Source organism: Pyrus communis, chromosome 11 (genome assembly GCF_041283825.1).
Source record: "Pyrus communis isolate YQ-2024b chromosome 11, ASM4128382v1, whole genome shotgun sequence".
Classification (NCBI taxonomy): domain Eukaryota; kingdom Viridiplantae; phylum Streptophyta; class Magnoliopsida; order Rosales; family Rosaceae; genus Pyrus; species Pyrus communis.
Genome location: NC_142575.1, coordinates 4,998,129 through 5,016,939, shown reverse-complemented (window position 1 = coordinate 5,016,939; position 18,811 = coordinate 4,998,129). Strand labels below are relative to the sequence as shown.

General features: G+C 38.1%; 1 protein-coding gene, 1 long non-coding RNA gene and 1 pseudogene across 7 annotated transcripts; 2 read left to right on the top strand and 1 right to left on the bottom strand.

The window, feature by feature from the left end:
• The first annotated feature begins 6 nt into the window (after positions 1 to 6).
• LOC148692728 (uncharacterized) lies at positions 7 to 6,039 on the top strand. Its single transcript, XR_015953105.1, has 2 exons — positions 7 to 147; positions 246 to 6,039. It is a non-coding gene; the product is annotated as an uncharacterized LOC148692728 (long non-coding RNA).
• On the bottom strand, positions 2,938 to 11,796 carry LOC148692727 (putative disease resistance protein At3g14460). 5 transcript variants are annotated; one of them, XM_088679224.1, is made up of 5 exons: positions 11,657 to 11,796; positions 11,384 to 11,506; positions 11,208 to 11,273; positions 9,192 to 11,120; positions 2,938 to 9,079 (listed from the first exon to the last, which is right to left on the bottom strand). In XM_088679224.1, the coding sequence occupies exons 3-5, from the start codon at positions 11,239 to 11,241 to the stop codon at positions 9,063 to 9,065; spliced, it is 1,980 nt and encodes a 659-aa protein (XP_088535350.1). In that variant the 5' UTR covers positions 11,242 to 11,273; positions 11,384 to 11,506; positions 11,657 to 11,796; the 3' UTR covers positions 2,938 to 9,062. The 5 variants fall into 5 exon arrangements, with proteins under 5 accessions (XP_088535350.1, XP_088535349.1, XP_088535347.1 ...); XM_088679223.1 differs by having other exon boundaries at positions 9,192 to 11,273; XM_088679221.1 differs by having other exon boundaries at positions 9,192 to 11,506.
• A 665-nt stretch (positions 11,797 to 12,461) lies between these two features.
• LOC148692726 (uncharacterized) lies at positions 12,462 to 18,068 on the top strand (annotated as a pseudogene). The gene is made up of 6 exons (XR_015953104.1): positions 12,462 to 12,603; positions 12,699 to 13,135; positions 13,859 to 13,989; positions 14,922 to 14,967; positions 15,493 to 16,143; positions 17,129 to 18,068. The product of XR_015953104.1 is annotated as an uncharacterized LOC148692726 (transcript).
• Positions 18,069 to 18,811: the final 743 nt, after the last annotated feature.

Sequence of the window (18,811 nt, the reverse complement as noted above, 5' to 3'; positions counted from 1 at the left end):
GAACTGCTGAGATTCTGCACGCAAATGGAACAAACAGGTCTCTTCTAAGAGGTGGTGGCACCCCCAGCCAACAAATAGTAAGTGGAAATTTGTAAATCCACCGATCAACATTGAAAAGCAAAGCAGGAATGGGAAGAAAAACGAAAGGTATTTTCGTGAAGTCACTGTTGGTAAACAGTGCCCTTCAACTGAAGTTTTCGTATAGGTATAATGATACAATACTTAGCGTAGTGCATTGTATACAGTGCTGTATTATGGCGGCTGAAAGCTGATTGGAAATTTCACTAGGCATGGAGGAGCCTTCAGTCAAAAGGTAAGTGCTTCATGGGATTTCATGCTAAATTATGGATTTATTTGATTTTAGTTTTTGAATTTATGTTGTTTGTTGGTTGTTCGGTGATTTGCTGTAGTCTAGAAGGAAGTGTAACATATGATAATGGCATATGTTTGCTGGCTTAATTAATGTTGTTTTTGTTTGTTTTACTAAACATGGTAAAACGTGAACTGCGAACAATTTGATTCTTCCTTTGAGTATGTAGAGAGTCTAACACAAAAACATAAAAGTTAAATGGAACCATAAAATTAAAAAATATTACTGAGTTGCTGAACCATTTATTTGCGTTTTCGATCATGTCTCGAAGGCGAAGCATGATACATATATAAATATCGGTAACATTATATGTCGATCCTATAGACATATCTTAGAATCAAAACGTGACAAAATACCTTCGGCGAGAAGGCATCTTCTACCAACACGAACTAGTGGTAGCCACGTAAGGTGGTCCACAAAAGGACACGCATTATGGAAAAGGAGTCCAATAATGCTGCAACACGACAAAACCAAAAGATAAGGGAATCTTACAAACCTTAATAAAGTAAATTAAAGCAAACCATTCCTTCCTAAGAGCAACTCCAGCCCGGCACCAATGGACCGGCACCAAGTGAAGAAAATGGTTCGGCACCAAGTGAATCAGCTCCAGCCCGCAAAACAGGCTGGCACCCAGCCCGTGCCAGTCAGGAGCCCAGCCCAAAATGGACAGACCCAGAGGCCGGTCCGTTTCCCTGGCGCGTGCACAACACGCGCTCCTGGCACGAGTAGCCGACAGCAACTGCAGGCGGTGGGGCCTGCGTGCAAGGCAAGTTGCGTCCGTCTGTCAAAGGGCTACGTGGCCCTCCTCAGAGCCGTTGGATTTCCAACGGCTAGTTTTTGTAGGCCGTTGGATTTCCAACGGTAAAAAAAATTTAAATTTCACTTTTAAATTGGACCGTCCGATCACAGATCAACGGTCCACGTTTTTTTCACCAAAAATTAAAAAAAAAAAAAAAGAAGGCCCAACGGTCAGAAATTTGACCGTTGGCCACGTGGCAGCGTGTTGGCTGTTGGATTTGATTATTTTTCAAATCCAACGGTCCAGATTAATTACAACATTAAAATTTATTAAAAATTGTCATTTTTTTTTAAAAAAAATACAAAAAAATTTTAAAAAATTAAAATTTTTTTTTCTATAAATACCTAACCCTCATCTTCCACCTTACACCACATTTCAATAATTTCTACACTTTCTACACTTTCTACATTTGAATATTTTGTACACTTTGAGAGAAAAAAATGACTTCGTGGAAGCTCAGTGAAGATGTTACGTTGTGTGAATGTTGGGTTCGCACTACTCATGACCCGATTACGGGTAATGAAGAATTCTGAGCTAAAAAAAAGGATTGAGTTTAGTGTGAGGATGGATGTAGGGATGTAGGGTTTATATGGACAAAAAAAAAAAGATGAGGTTCTGGACAATGCCACGTGGCACTACGTGATTGACTGAAAATTTTAGCGGAAATCTATTAAAAAAATAGTACGTTCGGATAATGACACGTGGCGTGACGAGATTGGTTAAAAATCTTATCGAAATCTTGCCTAAATTATTGTAAACAGGAAATGACACGTGGGTTGTCGGGATTTGTTGAAAATCTTAGCAGAAATCTATTCAAAAAATAGTACGTTCGGATAATGACACGTGGCGTGACGAGATTGGTTAAAAATCCTATCCGAAATTAAAACTATTTTTTTTATATTATTTTATAAAAAAATTATTTAATATTTTAAATGGACTGGGTGCCAGCGCATTTTGTAGGGGTGGAGATCGTTTGTGCCAGCGCATTTTTAGACCAGGTGCCAACACATTTTTTTTGGGGTGGAGATGCTTTGGCCTATTACTGTTCATTAGGTCTATTACTGTTCAATTAAGTGGATAAATGGGCTGGGTGCTGACGCAAAGTGGATAGGAGTGGAGTTGCTCTAAGGAAACTTTCCAGGATAAGGATTGTCTGCCTTTCATTTTTGATGTTTTTTTATTTTATGTAATCACGATTAAATTATATTAATATTTTATATTTTTTTATAAAAATAATAATATAAAAATAAATAATAATATAAAATATTAACGTAATTTAATTGTGACCATATAATAAAAAAGTACGGAAAGAACAGAGCAGACCATTAATAAAGTAATAGCTGGCAAACTTTGACGTCTACATCACGCCAGCGTAGCGTGGCAAAAACGCTTGCTTTATTCACATGTTTTGTCTGCAATAATAGAGTCTATAGAAATATAAAGATGGATTCTCAGTACTTTCATTTTCATACTCTTATTATTTTTATTTATTTATATGATTACGGTTAAAGTTGAGTTAACATTTTTTATTTATATTACTTTTTATTTTATTATTTTTATAAAAAATTAATAAAAAATATTGATATGATTTAATATTATACAAACCAAAAGGGACGAGAAGAGTATGACAACGGAAGACAGACAATCCACCTCCTAAGAATATCGTCCCTATCTCCTGGAAGCTTTATTGACGCACTGCCTGATGTCATCAATCTTGTCTGCTGCCTTCATCGCAAGCTAAGATTGGCCTGTAGATGAGTCCCTTGGTAGTGTCTGGCCGTCGCAACCATGGTGAAGCCATTGTTGTGACCGTCAGATTCTTCTAAAAATTCATCCAGAGAATAAGCTTTGTAATTCTGAACGTCTGGCTAATCCAACTGCTGAAAATGTATGAGGAGCATAGTGACCCCTAATGTGAGGTAAAATCCCTATCTGGTTATTTCTTTCAAAACTGTAGGCTGTAACAATTACTCCAGGGATACCTGTGATGTTGTCCATGTAGTACTGACAAACTTGAATGTAGAGAAGGAAACCAACTTCTTCTTCTCTTTCGAGAATCTGGAATTGGATTTCTGCTGGAAGCTTTTCAAAATTTCTTCGAACATAGGGATTTCCAGTAACCTGAAATTCCATCTCATTAGCTTTCTTTGATCTTTCATAATCTAATTCTACATCTAAACACTCAATCTCTACGCTCATCTGAGTGTTTATCTCTCTTAACTCATCTATTTCTCTTTTTATTCTCTCTAATTCCTCCCTTAAACTGTTTTCACTCTGGATACAGATTTTCTCTCTATTTTTCTCTGTCATGAATTGTGCAAAAGCTATACTTGCTGCATCTCTTGTGTGAAATCCTTTGTGAAGACTATTTGGAAATTCTGAAATTTTTGCACAAACTTTTTCCCAAGAATCATAAATTCCAGTGTTTCTTCGTTTGAAAACACAATAAAAAGCATAATTTTCATTTTCTATGAAAAGACTGCGGGCGTAAGCCAGCATTCTGAAAATGATTGCTTCTAATTTTTAAATTCATTTGATGTAAAACAAAGCAAAGACACCGCAAAGCATGGAGGAGTCCGGCTTGATGTCTGTTCTCTAAAAACTTGGTATAATAAATTGAAAGATCTTCTGAAAAAGCTACTCTTTTTGGCTTGGTTTTATCTGAAATTTTTGGAAAACTCGGCAAGCCAACTGGTTGTTTTTCTGGAAAACTCTGAGCTGAGTGACCTCCTGAAGAACTGCTGCTTGATGATGCCATTAGTCTGAAAAATATCAAAGGATCTTGAAAGTAAATCTGGAACAATGTTATTACTACCTTTTATAGGTTCGAATTTTACCTCTACTCTTCTACTGGCTATTGCATCTTGAAATAAAGCCCATCTCCTACTCTTAAGCTTGTTTTCTTGTCTCCTAAATTATCTGGCATTTCTAAGATACTTTTAGAAATATGAGGTTGAACTTCGACTTCTCCCCTTCCTATTGTTAATCCTAAAAACTCTGTGTACTCCTGATTTAATACCATCTTCTTTTTGCTAATAATTATGCCATTATCTAAGAAAGCTTGAAAATCTCTTGACAGATGATCATCGTGTTCATCCTATGTACTGCTAAAAACAAGAATATCATCAATATAAACAATACAAAAATCTGAATAAGATTTCTGGTTAAAAATGAAGTCCATTTTTCTCTGAAAAATACTAGGTGCATTCTTTGATCTGAAAGGTAAGTCATTCCACTGGAAATGTCCTTCACTACAACCAAATGCTGTCCATGGACTACTACTTTCTTCTAACTTAATCTGCCAGAATCCACTTTTACAATCGAATTTACTAAACACTCTTTTATCTTGAATCCTACTGATTAAAAGATCTTATGTAGGGATCTTATAAGCATCTGAGTATGTATTATCATTTAATCTTTTATAATTTATTACCATCCTAGCTTTTCCTCTAACTTGCATTGCTCTATTTCTGACCATAAAAGCTGCACTTGTATGAGGACTACTACTATGTCTAATAATTCTTTGATCTAGTAATTCTTTGATCTATTGGAAAACACGTGGGGTGTATTAGGATAAATTTTGATTGAAAAAGTATATGTGGAATGTGTTAAGTATATGGAGTGTAGTGAACAAAACATGAGGGGTGAATAAAACAACTCCCTTCTAAACTTTGTATGAAATTAAATCCTAAAATAAAGTTATACTGGTGTTTAATATTACTTTTTTTTTTTTGAACGACGGTGTTTAATATTACTTATCCAAGTATGTGGCAAAACATACTGAATACCATTAGTTCCAAAGCTAATAAGGACTGGCTTCTCCTATAGCTATTTCTCTTACTGTTTATAAGGACTGGCTTCTTCTAGAGCTATTTCTCTTATGGTGTGTTTACCAAACTGGAATGGAGGTAGAAGAAAGGGAATTGAATTCCTCTCCAAGTGATTCCGGCGTTTATCAAATTTTAGGAATAAAAAACCTTAGTGGGCTCCACCCAAAATCAGTAATCGGATCCCTAATATCCCCGAAATCCAAATACTGACTTGAAGGTGGTAATTGAATTCCAGAAGAAAGCCAACATCCGGAATCAAACTTCTCTATTGAAATTACCTTGCCCTTCCCATCTGGCTCCCACGATTCAACAACCCAAAGGTTTGCTGCTACCCTTCAACAATATGCTGCCCGTCGGATCGAGAAAGTTGAAGCTTAGACGGAGAGAATGAGAAATAGCTAGAAAGACTGAGAGAGAGAGAGATGACGTTCTATTAGTTGTTTTACCAATAAAAATCGACGAGACCCACCGCCGGATGAGCCAACATTATCACAGCACCTATTCGACTTTTATGTAAATGATTGGTCCATCAGTATCAGCGTACTGAGATATTCAACATCTGAAAGTTTCACCACTCAAGCTTTCTTTCAGATTCTCAGAAAATGGATACCAAATTCTCGCAATCCAAACAGAAGGCTAATGCGGCAGCTGTGCTCCAGAAATCATGGTACCACCTTAGGCTGTCGCGAAGATAACAAAGTGAAAAGGGATTGAAAAAAAATAGAAAATAAAATGATAATGTAGAGGCTGCAAGAGGTTATGATCTTGCTGCACTTAAGTATGATTGTTCTTCAAGTCATATAAACTTTCCAGTAGGGTTCAAACTGTTAAGAGTTTAATGATTTTGTAAAAGCTTTTTAGTAGCAAAAGCTTGGTCTTTTTGCAGTTGTGTTATTACACTATACAACTTGAGTTAGTATGGGTTTCTTGCTAACTGATATGACTTAGGAATTCTAAAAGCGGTTGTATTTTATAATATACAATTTCAGTTAATATCAGTTTCTTAATGAGTGGCATGTGAATGTCAAATTTTTTCTTAATTTAATTTATGAATGAAATGCGTTTAAAGGTGGTGCTATGCAGCTATGTGATGAAGTTAGCATTCTGTTTTTTATTATATACTGATGGTGGACATTTTTAGCATATTGGTTGAGAAAGATTTATCATTTTCTATAAAATAAAGCTTCATTCTCACCATGTTGTTGATGTTTTTTGTGATTTGAATTTATAGTGCTTCTAAATGCTGTTTTAATTTAGGAATTTGCATAATTGTTTTGATTTAGGTTAATGCAGGATCTGAAATTTGTAATGATCATTTTCATATTTCTATAAATTTTGAGAGAAAAAAGCATGTGAAAAAGCACATTATTCTCTAGGTATAAATCACATTAGTCTAATTATGGCTAGGATAAAAAAAGCATGTGATAAAGTGAAGAAGGGGATAGAGAAAAGGCTTTCGAGAAAGTGCAAAATGGGAAGAAGATAGTTTGGGGGGAGGGAGGGGAAGGAGGAAATTACTCAAAAGAAAGGGAAAAAAATAGGGGAACAAGTTTATTCAACTAGCTAGCTAGTTCATATAGTGTCTTGCAAGCTGACATTGTTTTTATGTGGTGAGTTTGAAACCAAACTTATGAGTGAAATTAAGGTCATTTACCATTAGATCACAGCCATACTATTGTCTAATGGTCACAATTTCATACTACCTCTTTATTTCAACCAACCACTATAAAAAATAATGACTTTGCTAAGAAGACTAAACTTTGTATTTGGAAAGAACCACTAATGTAAAAAGAAGACAATAAAACACTGATTGAAAACCATAACCATAAATTGATTGGCTTGTGATGTTAACTTAATAGAATGTAAACTCAAATTGAACTGCTTATTTTACCGCATTGATTCACCTATTTCTTGATTTTTCAATTATTTGTCGATGACTGTTAATTTGTGATTTTGTGGGAATTACTCAAGTAAAATGTGCATTGTCTAAATTGCTGCATTTCAGAATGTGATTGTGGTGCTGCTGCCTTTTGAGTGAATTTATCTATGAATATTATTTAAAGACTGTTGTCTATTATAGTTTGAAACCCCGCAGCAGAGCGCGGGCAATTTTTCTAGTATTAAGCTATAACAGATACTAGAAAACCAAAAAGCTCTATCGACAGTAATTTCGTATGTTCGTGATGGTAGTTTAACCAACGGTAGAGAAAAGAAACAAATAGTAAAACTTTTAGAACAAAACACATTGAGAAGATGTTGTAGTAAATGATCAATATTGAATTGAAGTTCGACTGAGAGGTCTAAGGACATGGGAAAACTAACTTACCATACCAAACAGCATAAGAAGAAATACAAGTTTCAAACAAGAGAGCGTACCTGAACAAGCCTTATGTTTCGGATTGATATCTGTTGAGTAGTAGAAGGATGATTTAAGAGCTACCAGGAGAAACATGTAAAAGTGATCGAGCAAATTTATCAAACTCCATGAGGGACAAAAATAGTGTCAATTTTAATTCTTAAAAAGAAGGTTGGGGTTGGATGGGTAAGCATGTTAACTGATCAAGGTACAGATTGAAAAATTACCATTGCAAGAACCGAGAGCAACCTTGACCCAATATTTCTGTCTCTCTGGCACCGCTATCAGGAAAAGAGTGATGAGGTATTTTAACCCTCAATTGGTACTGAATATGGTGGGGTTTGCAATTAAACCACTATCCATCGGCAATGTCAAGCATGCGAAGGAATGACGCCTCGCGAACCAATAACAGTGTACCTCAACACTGTTTAGGACGTGATCAGGCATTTTGTGGTACATATTGGCACGCAGGGGTTGCACAAAGTGATTCACACTGCGTGTGCAGTTGCGTTACTTTTAAACCAATCAACACGAACGAGTTATCACTGAGAAATGTATTGCACTGTTGGGAAGAACATTGCAGGATGTTATTGCAAAGTTGAACAACGGAGAAATTAATCAAACGAGGATGCCCCTGAATCATGCTGAGGCGATAACTTCAGGGACACCTACGTGCAATTACTGTTATGAGAAGCTGATCTCTTTCCTCTTGTACTGGTTTTGGATTTCGATTCCCAAATATCAAATACACCCAAAGGCATCAAACAGGGAAAACTGCTGGTATGGATATGCATGTCGAACACGGCACCATAATGAAGAACATACTCGTAAAAGAAATCATGTGTGCCGGCCAATAAGGGGTACTAATATGTAAATTTTCTTTCTCTTATTTCCTCTGTTTTGAGAATTAGATACTTTTACAAGCTTATCTTCTCTGGTACTACTGAGATTTTCTGGCAGCCAGAATTTATGTTTAAGAGTTGTTTACTTTTGTTTGCTCATAATTTTCACGTATATATCATTGCACGACTCTCAGACCTACACATGCAAAGCAACTTGAAAACTTTTGTAGCTCTATGCATCCCCAAGGGAATGATGAAATGGTAATCATTTGATAAGACATGATTAATAGATAAGATCATCTTGGCAATACTAATTAAACAAGTAGAATTTAGACCAGTTGAGATCGATTAGTAAACAACAGAGGGTTTTCGATACTCTGGTCTTGCAACATTCATGCATGATCATAGATTCACAGTTCCATAGAAACGAAATCATCATCCATATTTTACAAACCAAACATTTGAATTCGAAGTCCACAAAGTACCTAAATCTACCTCTATATAGACATAATTTGGAAACAAACTTGAAAAAGGAAATTCGGAAACTAGAGCTCATAAACTTGTTGAAGCTCCCTTTTCACCGAAGACTAGTTCGATACAACAGACTGTTGTATAATAGAAGCACCATAAGACACAGTAAGAAAAGAGGGAGAGTAGAACCAACACTGAAACAATTCCACTCCATTTAACCCATCAGTTTCAAGCCTTCTGAGCGATGGTAGCCGTGCCAATGCTGGCATCGAAAAACAATATTCACAATCCATAAGTCGAAGAGTAACAAGATGAGAGAAGGAACAAGTCATCTCCTAACCGATTTGGGATTTTTGCAGCTCCGTATCTTTCTATGGCAAATACTTTCAAGTTTTTATGGAACAAGAGTACCTGTAAAATTTGTTAATACGTGAATATTAATATTTGAAACATGTTTATGATTTAAAATTTACACAACCAGATCGTAAACAAACACATAAACGCACGTTGACGAATTACGTACCATTCTCTCGGCCATCAATCACTACCTTGGGGATGTGAGAAATCTTGGCCCAATCTTCTCCAGTGTCTCTCTGGCACCGTTGTGTTAGCAAATCAGACCCGGTGATACGTAGATAAGAAAGAGAAGAGGGTAGCCCTTCGTCTGGCAAGCTCTGGAGTTGAGGACAATGAGAAATCACCAACACCTCGAGAGAGATGAGGCGTCTTAACGCCTTGACGTCAATGGTTTTCAGACTCGGATTCTGGAAGATACGCAGAGAAGTGAGAGTGGTTGGCAGCAGCCCCTCTTCTGGAAATGATTCCACAATTTCTTCTTCTTCACATTCTAAGAAGCTGACCTCCAAGTGTTTGAGAGAGGTTTGTGTTTGTAGACCCCACCACATACGGTTTGCCATCAGTTTTTTACAACTCCAGATTCTGAGTGAACGCAATTTAGACGGCAATCCCCCTTCCGGAAATGATTCCAATTCTGGACAATCCCTTATACACAAAGACTCGAGAGATGGGAGAGAGATTTGCATCTCCTCTGGCAGTGACCTGAATTTATTACATTCTTTGATTTCCATCTCCTTCAAGTTGGGCGCTTGCAGTCCTCCATGGAGGAAACCCACAAATTCTGGGCCCTCCATTATCTTCAAATCATTGAGGGATGGAAATTTAGATTCTTCCGGAAATGATTTAAATGCTTTACACCCTCCTATGGACAGAGACTGAAGAGATGGGAGAGAGGCGTGCATCTCCTCTGGCAGTGACCTGAATTTGTTACATTCTTTGATTTCCATCTTCTTCAAGTTAGGCGCTTGCAGTCCTCCTCCATGGGGGAAACCCACAAATTCTGGGCACTCGATTATCTTCAAATCATCGAGGGATGAGGATTTAGATTCTTCCGGAAATGATTTAAATTCTTTACACCCTCCTATGGACAGAGACTGAAGAGACGGGAGAGAGGTGTGCATCTCCTCTGGCAGTGACCTGAATTTGTTACATTCATAGATTTCCATCTCCTTCAAGTTGGGCGCTTGCAGTCCTCCATCATAGGGGAAACCCACAAATTCTGGGCACTCGATTATCTTCAAATCATCGAGGGATGAGAATTTAGATTCTTCCGGAAATGATTTAAATTCTTTACACCCTTCTATGGACAGAGACGGAAGAGATGGGAGCGAGATTTGCATATCTTCGGGCACTGACCACAAGTTCTTAAAATGGTTAACAGTTATCTCCTTCAAGTTGGGCGCGAGCAGCACTCCACCACCCACAAAACATACCAGATTCGGGCAATCTGATATTTCCAACTCATGGAGGGATGGGAGTTCAATATTGAATTTGTTGCATTCTTGCGAACAAGAAAGGGATTCGATACTAACTTCCTGCAAACTTACCCACTCAAGTCTTGGGAAGTAGTCCAACGGTATTTTCCCCGTTAGTTTGGGACAGCGCTTCAAACTAAGCTCACGAAGATTAGGAAAATGTCCGCCTTTTTCTTCTTCACCTCCAGGGAAACACCACTCTTGCCATTCCTGCATACGGCAGAAACTCAGAAACTCCAGAGATCTAAATGCAGGTTTAATTCCCCCATAAAACTCAGACCCCACTGATTTCACTCCATTTAACCCATAAATTTCAAGCCTTTTGAGGGAGGGTAGCTGCCCCAATGCTGGCAAGGAGAAGCAATATTCACAATCCACAAGTCGGATAGTGACGAGGTTAGAGAAAGACTCATCTCCTAACCAACCTGGAAACTTTGTACCTTCGTATCCTTCAATAGCGAGTACTTTCAGTTTTGTATTGGGCTGCAGGTTGCCCAGCACTTGGCTATCGTTTTGAGAATCAATAGTGTCACCTTCCCATTTCAAACGTATTTCACTGAGCTTCTTGTCCTTCAGTTTGGCCTCCAAAGCATCCTCAGCACGTTTGATATTTTGAAGCCCTGAAATATGAAGATTTCCACTCAAATGCTGAAACCCCTTTAACTCATCAATGTTTCCGCCAACATCTTTGCTCAAGACAAACTCACCTCCAAATGTTTGGAGATCTTTCAATTTGCCCATGTGGGGGGGGCGTCTTTTTTATTTGCGTACCTCTGAAATCAAGATGGCGCAAGTTGATAAGTCTTCTCAAATTGGTGGGCAACTCAGCTAGATATCTACATTTCGACACCAATAACGTTTGTAAATTATACAAACTGCATACCGTGTCTGGTAATTTCCTTATTGGATTCCCACATAAGTTGAGGTACCGTAGATGCTTCAAGTTGCTAATCGAATCAGGCAACTCCGCGATATAATGCCCAGGTAGATTGAGAACTCTTAAACACTGTAGCATTAAAAGGAGATCAAGTCGTATTGTTTGCCAACAATATCTTTTGCCAAGAATGAAGGTGCGCAGATACTTAGCTTCATAAATAATGTCAAATATCTCAGAATTAAGATTAGATGAATATTGCATATAAGAAAAATGACGAACCTTGCTCACAACGTCCAATGAGAAGTCGTGGTCTTCCAATCTAATGCAAAATTCCCCACATACGTAAGTCGCCAAATCATGAATAAGATCATGCATTACGTAATTGCTTTTGCTCGGCATCATCATAAACTGCACTGACAGCCATCAACTTGATCCTCAACTTCTTCAGCAACCCATCAGTTAGTTTCTTTCCTCTGATGAAGTTCCTGACCTCCTGAGAATCCAACTTCACAAATACTTGCTGGAAGAAACCGGAGAGAGCGGCTCCACCAACCACCGCCAGCGCCATGATCGATCTCTTCTTTGCAAATGGATATTTTGTGACACAGTTCAGAGAATGTATAACAACTAATCAAAGACCCAGGAGGATCTGGTCTACACCGACATCAAAGGTGATGACTTGTGTAGAAACAAAACCACTCGTTCTTATAAAGTCAATAATTCACGCGGTGTTGGTCGTAGAACCTGGCATGATGCCGGGCATCCCTTGAATGCTTGAGCAACTAATCAAAGGTGATGGCTAGAGCATCTGGCGCAGCTCTTGAATGCTGTGGGCCCAGTCCAGCATCATCAGCAACATTCCCATCCGCAGCAACTACCGCAGCCCTTTGCTCCTGTTTGGCCCAATTTCCGTTCAATTCTTCTCAGCCCAGCTGGCGTGCTCCCAGGCCCACTGCCGCATCTGCCCTTTTAGGCCCACCAAGATCTACTACTACCGTACCAGCACATCTCTTAGCTCTCCGGTCTCGATGCTTTCCTCTTCTCCCTCTCATTTCTCCATCATCTCTCATTTCTCCCTCGCTTTCCTCGGTCGCGTCGCACCCTTTCAACTGGAAATCTCTGTCGAATTCGCACCCTCTCTGGTGTACATCGCACCCTCAAGGAATCCAGCCGTGATTTGTCGCTCTTCAAGTTCAAGTACGGCGCCATGATCGATCTCTTCTAAAGTAAAAATCCTGACCTCATTGGTTTTTTTTTTTTTTTTTTTTTTTTGTGCTTTTTGGATTTCTCTTGTCAATAATTCACTCGGTGTTGGTCGTAGAACCTGGCATCCCAGCTTGAGCATCTAGCGCAGCCCTTGGATGCTGCGGGCCCAGTCCAGCATCATCAGCCACGTTCCCATCCACAGCAACTGGCGCAGCCCTTTGCGCCTGTCTGGCCCACTTTCTGTTCAATTCTTCTCAGTCCAGCTGGCGTGCTCCCAGGCCCACTGCCGCATCTGCCCTTCTAGGCCTACCTTAGTGCTACAACTGCAAGGGCGTGTCTAAGTTGCGGACAAAGGTCGTCCGGACAGCAATCTGAGATTTGGCGAGCTCCGCGTAGAACCGGTTCAATCTGCTACATCATGCTCAAACGGGTTTGGTTCTTCCAAATAGACTTCTTCAAGCCCTTTGGGTTCTTGATGAATATTTGAAAAGTGATGAAGATGAGCCACAGAGAGCTGCAAGGGGAGGATCTGACAGACTGGTCGACGCTCTGGTAACGGTTTTCGGTTTTCTTCCCTTCTCTTTGTTTGTTTCGTTGATTGAATTTTTGTGGGTTTGTTTTGGATTATTGTTATTTGGGAAATTTTGGCGTCTGTGTTGGTCAAATTTTCTGGAAATTTCTGATGGATTATTGTATAAATTTCTGAATTTTCATATGAACTGTTTTCTTCGTGATTTATCTCTAGTTGTGGGTTGTTGGGTTATTTTTCTGGGACCTTTGAGGAATGGCGAATTCTCTTGATATGCAGTACATTTTGACAAAAATGGCTGCCCAAGTGTGAAGTTTTTTCGCTCAGTATTTAGATTCTTCCCTCTTATATTCTATCCTCATTTGTTGTTTGCTTTCATTTTTATTGATTTTCAGTTAAGATCCTGATATTCGTTGTAGTGTCTACGAAGAACTCAAAATAAAGAAACTTGTATTTTAAGTCATTGTATTGATTTTAAAATCCTGATATGTGAACAGAGGCATTTAAAAAATTCAGTAGATGTCTTTGTTTATTTCAACAAATGATACTAACTTGTAATTCCAGTTAGTATGGAAAGAACAAGTTAACAGTTCGATAATCTATTTAGATTCTACTTTCAAGTTTTTCAATGATAATAGTCCCTATAATATTTTTTGTGTATTTTGATGCATGAGCATGGACTAATTGTGGAGGGGAAGGTTTGATTAAACCTAAGCGCTATTGGATCATGTGCTTGTTATCTGCAGGCAGGGCAAACCATACAAGTTGGTGATTTAATGAGAAGCTTCAGTCAAAACAGTTTATTTCCACAATTTGGGATCCACTAAATATACACCGTTTACTTGTGGGGAGGATACATGGTGGTGTAAGGTTGCAGGTAATTCTTTATCCCAGTTGGATACGTCCTATCATTGTTATGCATTTTATAGCATAGCTAACTGAATACAATATGATTTTGTATTTCAAACTATTAGGATATCATAATGTTGATATCCGAATTTGATTGGGTATTTTCGTGATGGGGGTGAAAGGCTGCTAGTTACTGAGTACCTGCCTACTGATACTTTAGCTAAGCATTTGTCCCACTGTATGTCAAACAAAATCCAACCATTTTTTTTTTTTTTTGCTTTCTCTCGTCTTTGGCTTTAGCTTTTGTATCAAGAATGCTACTTTTTAGCTTAGCTTCTAAGATTTCTGGATGAACCTTTTGTGAAGTACTTCCAAATATATAGTTTTTAAACAATCAATGAAATGCAAGATGGCTTTGACATTACTTTTCTATAACACGAAACAGTTAGGCCATTAATCTTACCTGGTAGTTTGCTAATCCTAGAAGATGTTAACATTGCCTTTCATTTAGAGAAGTTGTGGCGGGGGTGTGGTGTTTACTTTTTAGTGTAGTCTTCTATCTAATGCGGATGTACTGTGCTTGTCTTCATACTGCTAATTTCTCAAGATTTGCATAAGCAATCAATTCAATGTTTTGAGTTTTGTTCCTCCAAATTGAGAATTAGTGGCTGTATTTGTTGAAGAATAATTTTTGGTCATTGCTTTTTCATAAAAGGAGAATCAAACCATTGAGTGGACCATGCATTTAAGTGTGGCTATCTATATTGCTAAAGTTTTAGATTATCGTAGTACTAAGGGTCGTCCGTTATACCATGATTTGAATGCTTATACGGTTCTCTTTGACGAGGTATTCCTTTTTCAGATTTGATCATCTTAGTTAAAAATATACGTATTTTCAGTCATGTCCGTGTCCATTACCATTTTTTAGGGTGATAATGTAGTGTTTGGATGGGCTTGTAGGATGGTGACCCTCGCCCTTCATGTTTTGGCCTGAATATTTAAGAAGGTAATAACTTTTCTAGTCTAACTACTACTCATCCATTTGATCATTTTTGTTGTTACTATATCTAAAGAACTTTTCCTGCTTGAGATATGCTGACTTTACTGGTTGTTTATTTACACTGTGGGAAGAGTCGCTCCAGAAAGTGTTGTTTATAGCTTTGGCAATGTTGCTCTAGATCTGCTAAGTGGAAAGTAAATCCCTCCAAGTCATGTAAGTGGGGTGCTATATAACATGTCGGATGCACATTATACCATTAGTCTGTCCTATCTTTACTTGCTTATGCAAACTAGAGCCTTTAGTGCTAGTCATCTTGGACTGTGTCAACTTGGAAGTTGTCGCTCAAAGTTGAAATTGATTGATTACAAATATTCTGTAGTGGATCTGCTCATACTAAACTTGATTGTTGGCATATGATATGCATAAATAACTTTGAGTATTCAATCTCTCCTGCCTGTTAGATTTGGGCATCAGTTGTGTTCATAGCCTCCGTATCTTATCGGAAATAATGAGGTAGTTAAGTGGTACTAGAGCATCTTGCATACCCTGTGAAGAATTCTGGGCCAAGCTTGTTCCATCAGACTCGAGATATCCGGATGTTGAGATTAGTTCAGATGAGATTGCAGTTTGCTCAAAGATCGTGTTCTCTTCTATCCGCAAATGCAAGTGGTGCAAGATAACAAGGAATTCAGACCACTCTTCTGCCACAATACAAAATAAAAGTTCAAATGCAATAGTTGTTGACGGGACTGTAATCCAAGCTGAAGACACTGTTGTTATCAGATGCGGAAGTGAAATTATTTCAGGTCCTGATAAGGAAGGATATTTGAGCTATAGGTTCAGTGTATTGCCTGGTCCTGAAACTTGTCAGAAGCAGTTAAAGATTTCTATGGATATCGAGCATGCAAAATGCTGCATTTGCTTGAATATATGGCATGATGTTGTTACCATTGCTCCTTACTTACATAATTTCTGCAACGGATGCTTCTCTGAGTGGTTAAAGAGATCACATGAGAAACGTTCAAGCGTACTCCTTGCTTCCCCAATGTCGTGCAGTTTTGCAGTTTGTTGGAAGAAATCACTTCCTGCTTAACGTTGCGGGGGAAATACTAAAAGCAAATTCTTCACTAAAACGCTCCAACGATGAAGTGGCAACTTTAGACTCTTATGCAACGTTGAAAAGTTAAAGCTCGTTCTTTTAGGATTGGAAATTTTTGAATTAACTCGGTGACTCCCTTGGCACCGACGAGAATTGTCTGTCCATCTCATCAGCAGAGTTTTGCATATTTTGAAGCTTCTGAGAGATGGCACAAGTCCACGAGGAACAAGATTAGAGAACGAAGTACTTTCAGGTTTGTATGGGACATCAACCCGTGTAAAATTTGTTATTACGTGAATATTATTAGCATTGAAACATGTTTATTATTTAAAATTCACACAGCCATATCGTATTTATTTGAATCAGTATTTAATCTTACACCCAACTTTAATGAAAAATAGATCTTATTTAGGGATTATAATCAAGTTTCCAAAATATATAATTATTTGTTCTTTTTTAAAGGTTCCTGGGTCATTTGTGAATATATTCAAGGGTTGGCGAAAGTTGGAGAGAACTCATGTGCAAAACCCTGTGAAGAATTCTGGGCCAAGCTTGTTCCATCAGACTCGAGATATCCGGATGTTGAGATTAGTTCATATGAGATTGTAGTTTGCTCAGAGATCTTGTTCTCTTCTATTCGCAAATGCAAGTGGTGCAACATAACAAGGAATTCAGACCACTCTTCTGCCACAATACAAAATAAAAGTTCAAATGGAATAGTTGTTGACGGGACCGTAATCCAAGCTGAAGACACTGTTGTTATCAGATGTGGAAGTGAAATTATTTCATCAGGTCCCGATAAGGAAGGGTATTTGAGCTACAGGCTCAATGTATTGCCTGGTCCTGAAACTTTTCAGAAGCAGTTAAAGATTTCTATGGATGTCCAGCATGCAAAATGCTGCATTTGCTTGAACATATGGATGTATAGTTTGTTGAAAGAAATCGCTTCCTGCTTAACGTTGCGGAGGAAATACTAAAAGCGGATTCTTCACTAAAACGCTCCAGTGATGAAGTTGAAATTTTAGACTGTTATGCAACAATACAATCTAATCTTGTCGTAAACTCTAGAAAACATATTTGCGGGAATAAGGGCTTGCTTTTAGGTGGATGAATAAGTTAATAATCCATCGTACCCATGCCTTCAATGTGGTACTGAATATGGTGGGTTTCACTGCAGCCAAACCACCATCCATCTGCAATGTTAAGCATGCGGAGGAATGATGCCTTCACGCGCTAATAACAAGGTACCTCAAGACTGTTTAGGATGTGACAAGACATTTTGTGGTATGTATTGCCACCCACAAGGGGTTGCACAAAGTGATTCTCACCTCATGTGCAATCGCTAGACTTTTAAACCAATCTCAGAACGCACCATCTCTAGAATCCTTACTTCAGCGCCTGAAAACAATTGACATGAACAAGTTATCATTGAGAAGTGTATTGCACAGTTGGGAGAACATTGGAGGATGTTATTGCAGAATGGCTTGCAAAGTTGAACAACAGAGAAATTGATCGAACGAGGATGCCCCTGAATCATGCTAAGACAAAAACTTCCGGGACACCTACGTGTAATTACTGTTATGAGAAGCTGATCTCCTTCCTCTCGTACTGGTTTCGGATTTCGATTCCCAAATATCATCTACACCTAGAGGCATCAAACAGGGAAAATTGCTGTTATGGATACGCATGCCGGACACAACACCATAATGAAGAACATGCTCGTAAAAGAAATCATGTGTGCCGGCCAACTAGGGGTGCTAATATGTAGATTTTCTTTCTCTTGTTTCGTCTGTTTTGAGAATTAGAAATCCATTACAAGCTTCTCTTCTCTGGAACTACTGAGACTCTGGCAGCCAAATTTTATGTTTAAGAGTTGTTTACTTTTGTTTGCTCATACTTTTGTAGCTCTAATGCAACCCTGAGGGCGTGATCAAATGGTAATCATTTGATAAGACATGATTAATAGATAAGATCATCTTGCAATACTAATTAAACAAGTCGCCACTTAGTACTACGGTGTATCGGTATTCCTTTTCACTTATAAGTGAGAAGTTTTAGGTTTAATTCTCGCAAAAAACAAATTTGAACCACATTATTGTTAGTGTGTAAATTGTGATTTGATGTGGCAATTGTAATTCTAGCTCATATTGCTAGGATGATTAGCTAAAAGTTAATTTGGTTGTATGCTTTCTTATTTAAGTCTCATAGGTCTTAAGTAAGTAAGTAGACATGTGTCTTCATCTCTAGGGTGTAAGATGGAAGGCTAGGATTGCCTTGATGTAATAAGAATATTGCCAAAAGTGGATAACGGTTAGAATGAGAGTGATATTCCCTCACTCTCTCTAGCGAATGTCATGGTGAATGTGTGAATGAAAAACACAAAGTCATATTCTCTGTTGCTCTCTTTTCTCTCTATCATCATCTTCTCTTCCATTTTTGTACTATAATTTCTTCTATTTTATAGATAAGATCTGTGTAGTCATAGCTCATAATGCATCATTCCCTCGAACTCTAACAATTATTGTTAGCTCATTGTGGAGCTAAACTCATCTCCATCTAGGTATCATTAGGATATTTGGATTGGGCCGTATTGCTTAAACTAAAAGTTTATTAATATCTATCCTTCAACTTATATCAATGTGGAGTAATGATTCTTTTGGGTTAATATGTTACAACTTTAGCCTCTTATTCGCCCTTTAAGATCCTTTATTTTGGACAAAAGTTTTAACGGTATTGTTTACTTCTTGTTGT